This window comes from Morone saxatilis, unplaced genomic scaffold (assembly GCF_004916995.1).
Source record: "Morone saxatilis isolate NCDOM2014 unplaced genomic scaffold, NCSU_SB_2.0 Contig21, whole genome shotgun sequence".
In the NCBI taxonomy this organism is placed as follows: domain Eukaryota; kingdom Metazoa; phylum Chordata; class Actinopteri; family Moronidae; genus Morone; species Morone saxatilis.
Genome location: NW_023339774.1, coordinates 21,047,837 through 21,060,975, shown reverse-complemented (window position 1 = coordinate 21,060,975; position 13,139 = coordinate 21,047,837). Strand labels below are relative to the sequence as shown.

The 13,139-nt window shown below is 41.5% G+C and overlaps 1 protein-coding gene across 1 annotated transcript; it reads right to left on the bottom strand.

Annotated features, from left to right (window-relative positions):
* Positions 1-12,738, bottom strand: brap (BRCA1 associated protein; the record flags this gene model as incomplete). The annotated part of the gene is given in 12 exon segments (XM_035667934.1): positions 1-845; positions 5,197-5,336; positions 6,826-6,929; positions 7,027-7,116; positions 7,196-7,305; positions 8,272-8,410; positions 8,493-8,568; positions 9,062-9,210; positions 10,882-10,995; positions 11,147-11,336; positions 11,425-11,647; positions 12,580-12,738. Coding segments are annotated over 12 exon segments (1,715 nt in total), but the record flags the coding sequence as incomplete, so codon positions are not given.
* Between the last annotated feature and the right edge of the window lie 401 nt (positions 12,739-13,139).

The window sequence follows — 13,139 nt, the reverse complement described above, 5'->3', positions numbered from 1 at the left end:
AAGGTTTCAGCGTTTTACTTAAGAATAGACAAAAAAAAGTGAAATTTAAAAGGATTTATGACAAAACTTGGTCATAATTCTCCTTTACACAAAGCAAACATTCATCTACCAGCATCTCTTTGTCTTTCACGTAAAAGGAAAACTTGACATTTTAAAGAAATATAAAGACGTCAGCCAGACCTTGATAAGAAGAAGTACTATTACAGGGGTTAGACTCCACAAATGAGCAGAATTTTGATCAAATAAATATCATTCATGACCAAAATAGATTTGTTTTTAGATCTGGAAATAGCAGAATAGATTTACATCACACTGGTGGAAATATTTGGAAACCACAAAGCTTGCAGTCTTTAAAGATTCAGCGATCCACCCACATTCCCCTCGTCTCCTCCCGTGGAAGCTACGTTGCGTTAGGATGGGAAATTGTGTGGGTAAATAACATCACTATTCACGCTTTTCTTCAATAAGCTGAGCGTCTTCACTCCTCCTCCTCCTCCGAGTGCTTTCTGGAGAACCACAACGATGCAGACACACGTTTAACAGAAAAAAAGGAGAGCCATAAACGTGTCCACTCTGGGAGGCAGCGACAGTTTCTAGCAGTTTCCAGGAGATTGTAACCGCTGCCTACTTCCTCTTCCTGCCCCGGCCTCTCCTGCCTCTGCCAGAGGACGGGCCCGCTCCGGCCGGGTTGTCCGACGGGCTGGCCCCGATGTTGATCTGTCCTTCTTGGATTTCGCTGCGAGCCTCCGGAGTGAGGTGTTCAATCTGCTGCTGCGTTTCCAGATAGAACATCACGTCTCTCAGCTGCTCCTGAAGCTCTCCGATCGCCTCGTCCTTACGCTCGCCTGCAGCAAAACACGCACAGCGAACACGTCTTAAACACACCGCAAAAGAGGCTTGACTTCAACTTTCACATATGAATAAAATCTTTTAAACACACTGACTTATTTCCACATGCAGCAGTTACAGAGCAGCATGATCCTTCACTTGCAGTCGTGTTTGTGTCCACCTGATGAATTTAAATCCAATATTCACTCTACAAACTCCTGAGAGAAATATCTTCAGCTGCTAAATGTTCCAGCAGTGAGCTTTAAAGAGCTTTCTCTCTGAAAGCAGCTACCTGTTGTGGCTGAAACAACGTTATGAGAGCGGTGAGAGGGAACCAGACAGATCAACAATAGTCGTGTTTCCATCTAACTGTCTGATCTGAAGCAAACTTTAGAAATGTCACAAAAACAAAATAGAATCCATCAACAGTTTTGAAGTAAATAAACTAGAACATAGCGTAGTTTTGTCTGACGTTTGCGCTACAGGCTACGTAATGGCGCCGGTATTGGCGACATGCAGCAGCAGTTTTTTATAACTTCATGAGATATTTGTATTTATGTACTGAGGGCACTTTATTTATTTTGTTGTCTATTGTTTAATTGTCCGGTGATGATGATGATGTATATACTGCTGACTGTATAACAAATTGCCCTTCAGGGTTAATAAAGCTACCCTTGAACCTTGGACTGTAATAAACAGTAGAAGAAGAAGAAGAAGGTCAAACAGAAGCAAAACCAGTCGTTTTCCAACTGCCAATAAACCTCGAAGAGAAGAAACAAAACCAGTCGCTCAGAAGTCATCAGTCATGAGATTTAAATATTCGCGACGTATCGCGTTTCCATTTCTTATTAAGTGGGTTACCTCATTTTTAAAAAAGGCAAAAAAAAACCACCAACCAAACCGACCGATATTGATTATAGACTCTTTGATGCATCATAACGAAGCATCAGCCAATCACTGACGGATGCACTGCTCCCTTAACCTATAAACCATGATGGTAATAAAACCTGTGCTTGCTCCCAGACTCCAGTGTAACGTACTATAGGATGTATACAACCACTGCCGGCCTCAGGGCACAGCTGTGTGAACTTCCTGTCTGCACACCAGAGACTGAAATAAACTTTTAGTGAGAGAAGAAACCCGGACAAGAAATAACAATCCTCATCTTCATCTCCATAATGATGAATAATAAATAAAAATGCTTGCCACAGATGAGCTGGTGTAGAATTTCTCTACACACTCCTGTTGACTCTCAGAGGATGTTGGATAGAGAAATGTCAAAGAGGAGTTAGTGGTAGTTTAAAAACAGTACCAGAGAGCGCGGACAAGCACGTTAGCAGCCTGGCTACAGGGATGAAATATTGGTAGCACTTTAGTCCAACACCAGGGATCAGCAACTTCTACTAGAAAGAAAGAAGACAGAAAATCTGTCAGGAGCTGCTAAACGTGTTAAATGTGCTCATTTCTTGCAGCAGATCAAACGTCGGCCAGCAGTGTTGGTGGTAAAAGCAAACAAATCTGTCCACCAACTGTTAGATTCTCTCTCTCTTCTTCTTTTGGGGATTTTAAAAAAGAGAATTCTAACTACAGAGACTGAAGACTAGCAGGAGTTTCAGCAGGAAAAGGTGGTCAGGTGAACATTTTAGTTAAGGAAATGTTCAAATATTCTTAATCTTAAAACTCTCTGTGTGTTTGGACATTTTTACAGTTGGAGAATGTTAATAATGATAATAATAATAATAATAATGATATACAACAATGATAAATGAAGACAAAGCTGCAGGTTGCCTGTCGAGACTGAGATATCTCAACAACTGTTGGATGGTTTCCATGAAATCTTCAAACATTAATGTTCATTATTAACTGTAATAACTTGATTCATCCTCTGATTTTTCATCTAGCGCCACCATCTGGTCAAATGTTTAACTTTAGTTATAAAATACACACAAAACTAATAATAATCTAACACGCTACACTATGATGGTGACCATTATAGCTGCTAAACATCAGCATGTTAGTATTATCACTGGTAGAATATTATCACGCTGACGTCAGTGTGTTTTATTTCTCTAGGAGTCGTTATCTTTGCACCGATATAGTGAAACACCTTGTAGCTCTGTTAGTGAGTTAGCTTGAGTGTCGTAACCACGTGAGCTACCAAATGTCAAACGCACGAGTATAACCATAACATCATAAAACTTAACTAACAACACAAACACACACACACAAATGAGATAACAGTGGTTCACATTAAGAAACGTCAACAGGAAACTTGTGGTGATTCTAAAAGACTCCAACAGGAAAGCACATATAGTGGCTGAGCTGCAGATGTGGATTAAACGTCTGAATGCCGCTCATCATAACAAGTGAAATGGCACAAACTGTGTGTGTGTGTGTGTGTGTCTAAACAGAGAGCACACTCACTGAGGGACATTTGTTTAAACAGTCCTCATCCTCCGAGCTGAGCGCTGAAGGAAAAATACAGGTATGTCTAAACTGAAGACCTAAAACTTCCGTTCAAACCTCCGACTTGACATTTACGTCGCCCTCGGGCAAAGCAGGGACTCAAACGTCCACATGTCTCTGATGATGTTCCCGTATAAAAACACACACTTAAAGTAGTAGTGAAGACTCTCTTTCAGTGTCTGCCTTCATACACAAACAGGGTTGTTTGACGAGGACTCTCAGCCGTGGACTGAAGCTTCAGAGACTCCTCAGAAAGTTCTTGATGCTGACGTGTGATTTCTTCCGTCCTTCATGTGATACAGTTACGGCTCTGTAGGGGCAATTTGTTTATGATTTGCATATTTTACCGTATAAATAAGGAAGTACTCTACGGCAGAACAAAAATAACTTCAGGTCTAGCTTCAGGTGCATAGGGCTGTTGCTATGTGGGGGTACGGCCATGTTGTGTTCCTGTTTCGTATCCCTGAGGCGGTCCTTTCTTTAGTCATTTATTGGGTGTCAGCAGGAGACCTGGTGAACGAGCAGCTAGCTTATTTAGATCCTCCTGGATTCACATTCATTTTATAAATTGAAATAATTGTCATTAAAACACACATATACATATATGTATATATATATATGTATATGTGTATGTGTCCATCCTGAGAGAGAGAGAGAGAGAGAGAGAGAGAGATCCCTCCTTTGTGGCTCTACCTGAGATTTCTTCCATTTCTTTCCCGGTAAAAGTTTCATGTTGTAGTTTTTCCTGTCTCAAATCGAGGGTCTAAAGATGGAGGCTGTTGAATGTTGTACAGATTGTGAAGCTCTTTGTGATTTTGGGCTATATAAAGACATTTTGGAGCCAGCAGCAGACGAGCTAATGAGACCAGGGGTGTGTAGAGATGTGCCGAGCCGTTCTGAGTATATTCTGATGGATCAGTACTGGCTAAAATAAACCAGATCAAATTATTGAACTCTTCTTTTTGTCCTCCTCAGACTGCAACTGCTGCAACTCTACAGTGTGTTTTCTCTCCTCTCTCTCAACAGCAAAGTGTACATCACACTCTGATCGCAGCTTCTTATTCTTAGCTGGCAGCAGATCGTATCAGCTCTTGTTAATTAGTGTTCATTCTGTGAGAACCAACGGGGTGAGAATGAAACTGCAGCCGCCTAAAGAATAACTGCATTTACTTTACTTACTATTCAGAACCTGGTTCCCTGTTGGTGGAATCTGCACCGCTGTACAACTGCAACAGAGAGCTACACCTTCTCCAGTTAAAGGATCTGACTGATTGTGTCAATGTCAGGACTCACAGTCTCCAGTTAGACTTTCCATCATATTATATCAATAATTTAAGCTGATTAACTTTGTAGTTTGAACCAGGACCTTCAGTATTTGGGTCAGATTGTGACAAACAGGGAAATAGGTGTGGCACATTTAGATGACTCAGACACATATTAACTAAACATGTTTTAAGTATTGGATCAGATACACAAAGGACTTGGGTTTGACCGGGCCTTCCCTACTGGCACTGTATTAAAATGATCTATGTCTATATATCATCTCGGCACAAACAGTTAAAGTCCCATCATGCAACCTTTCTACCTTAAATAACAGCTTCTCTTAAAGCTTTATGGCAGTGAGTCACACACCACCAACTCTATGCCACTGACTTCGACTGAAACTGGATCAGATTTTATAGAGTAAATGTTTTCTGCTTTTTCCCTCTCTGTGTTTTACTGACGGACTCCTGGGACTGGGTGTGAGAGGAGAGCTGGTTGATGTTTGTCAGCAGAGTTGTTGACTCCCTGATTTTCGACAAATAATGTAATCAGAACAAATGCAACTGCAGCGTGAAGCTGTGGGACTCTACATCGTGTTGGATGGTTTAGGTTCGTTTTCACGGCCTCCTCCTCACTTACAGTTCTCTTTTCCTTTGCGCTCCTCCTCGGCCAGCTGGGACTGCAGCTGGACCTGATTGGCTCTCAGACAGCGGTTCATCTCCTGCTCCTCCTTCAGCTCTTGGCTCAGCTTCGCCACGCGAGTTGTCAGCTGAGTGCACCTGGATGTACAAACACAGAGCTGTTGGCAAGTTCTCCACTAAAACAACTCCTCCACGCTCTTTAAATGTACTGGACCCTTTTTCACTGAGTAAACTGACAACACCGCACTAAGTGACATATTTAGTGATAATAAACAGTACAAAACAACTGAATAACTGTAGGATGAACCCAAATTGTGCACTTTAGATGAATTTTTAACAGATTATTTCCTGTAAATATTACATTAGAGGTGAGTTTTCTGATGGTTTTAGGAACTTTTTAAACAATTCTCTGTCAGTGTTATGTATTTTTTATTTTTTAACCATCATACCTTCGATCTAACAAAGACATTCTCTTAGTTTTCTTCACAGAATTGTATATTTTTAAAGTTTTCTTACACCCCTTGAAATCAAGAAGCCCTCACGACCCACCATGAAGCTTTGGCGACCCCTGCTCGGGGTCCTGACCCTCAGGTTGGGTCTTAAAGGAAAGGAAGTTTTCCCCTTAGAAGGACATTTGAACAACAAATATTTTGACTTGTCACAACAGGAAAATAACAACCAGTAAGGTTAATGATGTGAGCCAGCGTGCTCGACATACAGACCTGGAATGGACACACCTAATCAACGCTGTTAATAACACCTGTGCTTTTCCTGTTTTAACATGTCCAACTGCCTGTTAATGCACCTGTGACCTGGCCCAGCATGCACAGAAATACACATTTAAACACCTGACTTCATTAAACTGGACTGGTTTTGTAGTTCGGGTGATTCCAGTTGAGGATTAAGATGTTTCGGGGGTAAAATACTAGCGGTGTGCTTGTGTGTTTGTTTAAGCCTTTGTGTACAGGAGCACACTTATTGATTCACTTCCCTCCACTTTCTAAATGCATTTGAATAATTTAGCTGTTTAGAAAGCTTTGTAAAAACGTCTTTAATGTTTATGTAACTTTTATTGCTGCGGTCTGACCTCAAATACCCTTTAATGCCCTTTAATGCCCTCTGCACAGGTAGGGGTGTCAGGAAATATCGTATTGCGGTGCTGTGAATGTAACCTGAGTTACTAACTAACTGTTGGATGTGATTTCTTGCTCAGATTTGATGCAGTTTTCAATATATCCAATATATCATAGTTTACAATATATGTATATATGAATTGTAACCCCTGTATTATGATACGTATCGTAGGTACGCAGGTATTATAACTTCCCTCCATCGCCTTCAGTTGGTTCAAAATGCTGCAGCTAAGTTTATCACATGATCACATAACTAACACTAAATGGGAGATTACAGTTCAGTAAATATGTTTTAAAAGTTCACAAAAATAAGATCAAATTCAATATGGTCAAAGAATAACGTCAGAAAATTAATGTCATATTCATAGGAAGTAATAATATTAAAATAGGAAAACCTTCGACCTTTGTCTGTAAATGACAGAAACAAAACAAAACAACAGAAAAGGTGTGACAGGTACGAATAACTGCGATGAGACTAACGAGCCTTCACCTACTTTTTCTCCATGCTCTGCTTGTCTTTGCTTATTTCGGTGAAGCGCCGCTCCAAGTTATCGCAGCGCTCCAGGGTCTCCTTAAATTTAGCCTTCATGTTGTTTATCTGGAAGAGTTGAAAAACACAAATGAGAAAATATATCGTTGATATCAGCAAAGAAAACCCAATAAAAGCCGGCAGTGTTGTGTTTAGCACTCAGTACCTCCTCGGCCGTCTCCTTCTCCAGGTGAACGATCTTATTCTCCCAGTAAATCCTCTGAGACTCCAGTTGACTCGTCAGCAGGTACGAGTACTGCGCACACGGAGAATTCATTACAACGTTTCTCTGTTCGTTTAGCAAACTAAGCTAAGAGAGAAAAGGAAATACTTACCTCTAGTTGAAGTGCGTCAATTTTCTCAGCGTGGCAGGTGTCTCCCTCGCATTCATACTGCACCATCTTCCCGTCGGTCTTACTGGCCACCAGCCGATGCACGTAGTTATCTGGAACCACAAAGATCAGCTCACGTGGGTCAGTTAGCAAAAGAAATCCACAAATAAAATGTGTTTAAAAACACATTTGTATATTTTATGATTACTCAAATGTTTTTTTTATTTTGTTTCATCTCTCGTGACATATGCACATGATCTTTGCACATATTGTATTTTGTGAAGAACCTTGTAACTTTTGAGAGGAGCCAAAGAAATTTTGTTATTAAGCAATCAGTTTGACAGCAAATCAATTGGCAACTATCCTGTTAAACGCTTCATTGTTTGAGTCACTTATTTAAGCAAAAATGCAGAAACATTCACTGGTTCCAGCTCCTCAAACGTGAGGACTTGCAGCTTCTCTCTGTTAAATATTATTGTAAACTGAACATTTTATGGGTTTCGGACTGTTGGACGAGCAATCTGAATAAATCACATCTGGCTTTGGGAAATTATAATGGTCGTTTTTCATTTGAAGGGCGATAAACAAAGAGAAGAATTGGCAGATTCAAGGGAATGTCGATTCCCAATAATTTAAGTTTTGCTTTAGGTGTGTTTTTTTAAATGAGAGAAATCCTCCAAGAGCTCAGAGGAATAAACGTTCTACAATCTACATTTCCATAACAGCTGAGCAACTCCGTCTGCTAACAGATCATGTAGTGCTCGGACAGTTTTGCCCACAAATGAATGCTAAGTTGCTCTGTGTCAACTGCTTGCTAACACATCAGCCACAACGACTTCATTAGGGGGTTTTATCAACTCGTTTATCAATCATCAGCATCCTGTTACTGCCGATTGCCTCCCACAGACGCAAACTCAAAGCATGCACTGCAGAATTATCCCCTGGCTGCATATGTATATAAATATCTGATATCATTCTGCCCTCTAGTGGCCAAAACTGATTAAAGTAGCTTTAATAGCCATAGATTCTCACAATTTACTATCTCCTCCCTAAACTCCACACACACACACACAGAGTACCTCCTGCGTAGTCCCAGACCCGGTGGTTGGTGAGCTGCATAGCGTAAGTATGCTGTGTTTCCTCAAAGTGCTTGTAGGCATGCCGGCTAACGTAGCGACCACAACCGATGTGGCCGCAGATCAAACAGATCCACAGGTTCTGCAGAGGAAAGAGCAACGTGGAGGAGAATCAGAAAGAGAAGGTCTGGTGGAAGATACAGCGGCGGACGGACGTCAGTTACCTCCTGCACGCCGCACTCGAAGCACTTGTTCTCTTCCACTGGTTCTGGTGTTTGGCAGTACCTGCACACAGGACACCTGGAAACAGAAGCACACATTCATCTATTGTCACACGTGTGCGGCGGCCCTTTGTGAAACAGAAGAATACACGTAAAGAGGAGGACAAAAACAACAACACGTGACACGAAGCCCGGAGAAATAACCAGGGGACGGAGGATCAGGTGAGAGAGCATGTGACTCTGCCATCAGTGAGGAAGCTTCCTTTATCTACAGATTTAAACTACATCTAATGAACTGTTGCTGAAGTATATTTTAGTCACATCCATAATAGAATAATAGAAGTCCAGGATAAACTCATTTCTACGGTACTGCAGGATAAAAGTCTTTTAAATCTTGTAGTGTTGTCTGCTTATTTACGCCATTAGTAATTCATGAGAGCAAATATCAAGTACTGTAAATGACTGCGAGTGGAAGAGCCAGGGATTTCACACACACACACACAGGCCCAATGCATCATTATACAGGACAGTGTGGTCATTCATATATGTGTGTGTGTCTCTACACCACTCACGAGGCGTCTTCCCACCGCTGGAGACACTGGCTGTGAAAGCTGTGGTTGCAGAGAGTGGTGAGGATGCCGTTGACCGACTCGTCCATCCTCTCCAGGCACACGGTGCACTTTGGCAGCTCGGTCAGCTCCATCACCGGCAGGCTGGCTCCCTGAGGAAGAGGGAGGGGGGGGAGACAGAGGGGAGGGGGGGAGAGAAAGGAGACAATGTGCTATAAGAGGTCAAAGGTCTGCAGGTTTTTAATCCGGAGGCTTCATTTCAACCGTTTCTTCCTTTGTTCTGGTTGAAAGATGATCATCGATGTAAGTGCTGCACAGACAGGACTGTACCACCCACTGTATGCTTTATGAACATTAGGGCTGCAACTAACTATTATTAATTATTGATTAGTTGATTCATTGTTGGATCTATAAAATGTTACAGAATATTGTGACAGATTACAAATAACGGCCGACCATTGTGGATGATATCGTAGTGACGGAGAATCAAAGATAAAAGGAAGATTGTTTTAAAAATGGTTAATAAATTAAAGAAAAAAGGTAAAGTTGTTCCTCCCCACAGGCTCAGTTCACCTTTCATTGTATGTTCTATCCTTTTCATTTCTCCTCCTTTTATCCTGTGTTATTATCATATAATAAAGTTTTAAAGAAAGTGCCCTCAGGAGTGAACAGTTCACCTCTGGAAAAGATAACGTTCTCACTGAGGAATAAAACCTTTTATCAACTACACGCAGAATTTCCCATCTCACATGATTCAGTCATCGTCTGCACGCTCTCTCTATTTTCACCACAGCAGTGTTATAAAAAGAACCATTGTAGTGAGCTTACAGCGAATTTATGTCTCGTTTTTTTTCCTAAAAAAGTTCCAGAGTCCGATCTTTAAATGTCTCGTTGTGTTCAACCTACAAAGATATTCAGTTTACAACGATTAAAAAACTGAGAAGGAGAAAATTCTCACATGTCTGCTTGAAAAATGACTTTTTCAAACAACCAGTTTTTCAAAATAAGATTATTTTTTGTGGACTAGGAAAACGTTTTCCAGGGCAGCACTCACCTCACAAACGCTTATCTGCTTTCTAAATTGACAGTTTACAGTTTTCCTCTAACAGTGACATTAGCACAGCCTAAATACAATTAAATTCTTTTAAAAATGTGACTATTTCCAGGATATCTCATCATTTTAATCAATTTCCAGGTGTTATCATGACTGGAAAACTAGTCTCTCAAGTTTTCCAGGACTCGTTGGAAACCTGTAAACATTAAAAACTGAAGAATCTATTTTTTAAGACTGAACAAAGGAGTGAGTGAGCTGCCAAAACATTTGACTGACTAATTTTACCAGCTCTAGTAAGTTCACTAGAAAACACTCATTTTAAAATATTGTTTTCCAGGACCTTTCCAGTTTTTCTCGACCATACAGGACAGCACTCGCTCAGCACAACGATGATGGTCGTGGTTTAGGAGACATGCTTTCGTGGTCCGCTCGGCTTTTCTAATCACAAATTAAATTAAAAATGTGATCTCCAGGATATTTGGTCATTATTTGGGGCAGCAGTAGCTCAGTGTGTAGGGACTTGACTTGCTCCTGCACCACTGCTCCTAATGTATATAGCGTGGGTCAAGTTTCATTTCATGTATGTAAAATCTTGTAAATGCTGTATATACTGTGAAAATGACAATAAAAAGACTTTATCTATTTATCTTTGTCTTAATCGATTTCCAGGTGTTTCCGTGACTATTCTGTAAATGTTCGGGTTTGTAGGACTCCAGGAAACCTGTAAAGGTTAAGAACTGAGTCGGTGGAGAATACCGGGTATATTTACCTCTTCAGACTTTATAACCTCTGCCCGCTGCACATACACCAGTTGGCACACGGCGTCCTCGATGGAGTTGAACTGGCGGCCGTTACACGCCGTGTAAAAACTGTCTGCGTCTGCCTGAACAAAGACAGAAAAGAAGAAAAACAGCATTAAGTCAGAAACATCCTCCACACACATCACAATACATCAGACTAACACTTACTGTATGACAGAAAACATCCCATGAATGTGATGCTATTAAGCTAAAAAAACCCCGGCGAGGTCTTACCTGTGTGCAGAACTTGATCAGAACCATGTACTGGTTCGGGGTGGAGTCCCGTATGATCTTCATGTGCTCCATCACGTCATTGTAAGGTGCCATGAGCTTCATGAGGTCATGGCTGGTCATGGTCGCGGGGACGGTCAGGATGCACACCATCGCGCTGCGTCTCACGTCTTCAGTCAGCGACGTCATTTTACTGCGGCGAGACAGAAAACACGCGACCCGTGACAAAGCTGCAGGTCGCCTCTGAAGCTGATGGACACACGTGTTCACCTGTGACTCACTTGGTCTTGTAGAGGTGCATGATGCCGTGGATGATCTCCACTGAGGGGTTCCCGCTGAAGAAGGAGATCTGGTCTGGCAGCTGCTTGGAGGGGGAGTCGGGGGCAGCGCCGGTCGCCTCGCTGCCGTCCTGTGCGCCCTCGGTGCCCTCGGCGCCCTCCTGACTGTCTGCCTCCGTCCCTGCAGCCTGAGGTTCACCATCTGGGTCTTCACCTCCTCCTTTATCTGCAGTCACAGCGCAGTAGTTTGTTCAAACAGCATTCAGTGTGTTTACAGGGTAAAGCTGCTCGCTGATGGTCTGTATCTGAGGGTCTATGAAACCTATGAAAAGACTCAAACCAACAACACATCCTGCCCGCCTGCGGCTCTCAGATCCAAACACATGCTCGTGAAATATTTACGAACAAAGTCACGTGAGAATTCATTTGAAACTTCCATCAAAGCTGCTTTAGAAGACACCAACATTTGTTCTTCTGTATTTATAAAAGGGTAAAAACGTTTGACGTCACCCGCTGACTGGAGGGTCCACTGCTGCCGGTTCCTGGACGTAACTGATGTTAGATTATTTGTACCGTATTTAAATCAAAACCCTGATTGATTTTAGCTGCGACTGTTCCTGTTATATTACATTACTCTTATTATTCCTCTGGCTATTTCTTTCATTCTAACGCTGTTACTATTATGGCTCTATTGTAATTATCAAGATCGATATTGTACATTTTGAAATGTTTAAAAAGGTTTTTATACACGTGTGTATTCAGGCCTCTCTTGAAAATGAGATCTTGATTCAACAAAGGTTTATATAAATATATAATATAGGTTTTATATGCATAGATAACAGCAGTTAGTCGGACCAGTTCATTCTTGGTTTTTGTCTTTTCATGAGATTAGTTGACCCTGAGTAATATATGAAGGGTGACGTCACTACTTTATGTTTTTATTTATTAAAATCTGATGAAAAACAGGTCACATTTTTGTATTTTCTTTAAATGTTTGACTCAAATTCCAAACTTTCTTTAATTATTATGGCTTACTGCTTCGCTTTGAGCCGAGGTTGAACAGATTTTAGGGCTATGAATCGTTTTAAAGACGCAGACGTCACAATAAGCTCGAAGGCTTCAGACAGACTATAATGTGCGGACGTCTGAAAGTCTGACCTGGGCCGGGCTCAAAGGTTTCTATCACCATGTCGCCCATAGCTCTGCTCCCGATGTGCTGGTGCAGTACGGACACTCGCTCCAGGTCCGTCTTCCCACTCAGAGTGTGTTTGGCTACACACAGAGCTTTCTCCTGTAGCTCCTCATCGGACATGCCTTCTGCAGAGACCGAGCACAACGCACCAATCACAGTCCGACACATTATACAGCAACGGAAAGAAACACGTGGAAACATCGGAGAGGAGAAACTAAAAGGAGACGTCCATCTGAATGTAAAGAGAGATCATGAGTCGGCAGAATATCTCTCACTGTTAACTGTTTCTACTTTATTGTTTTAAAAGAAAGTTTATTCACACAGCACATTTAAAAAAAACTGTTTACCAAAGTTTGATCTGTAAACAAATACAAAATAAAAGACAGTAAGATCAAACATATATGTAGAAATATAAAGGACACATTGATGTAAAAACCAATAACTAATACAGGGAGTCAACCAGCAGACAGACAGACAGACAGACAGGTGAGGAGTCCTCAACCCTCTCCTGTCTGTCTGTCTGTCT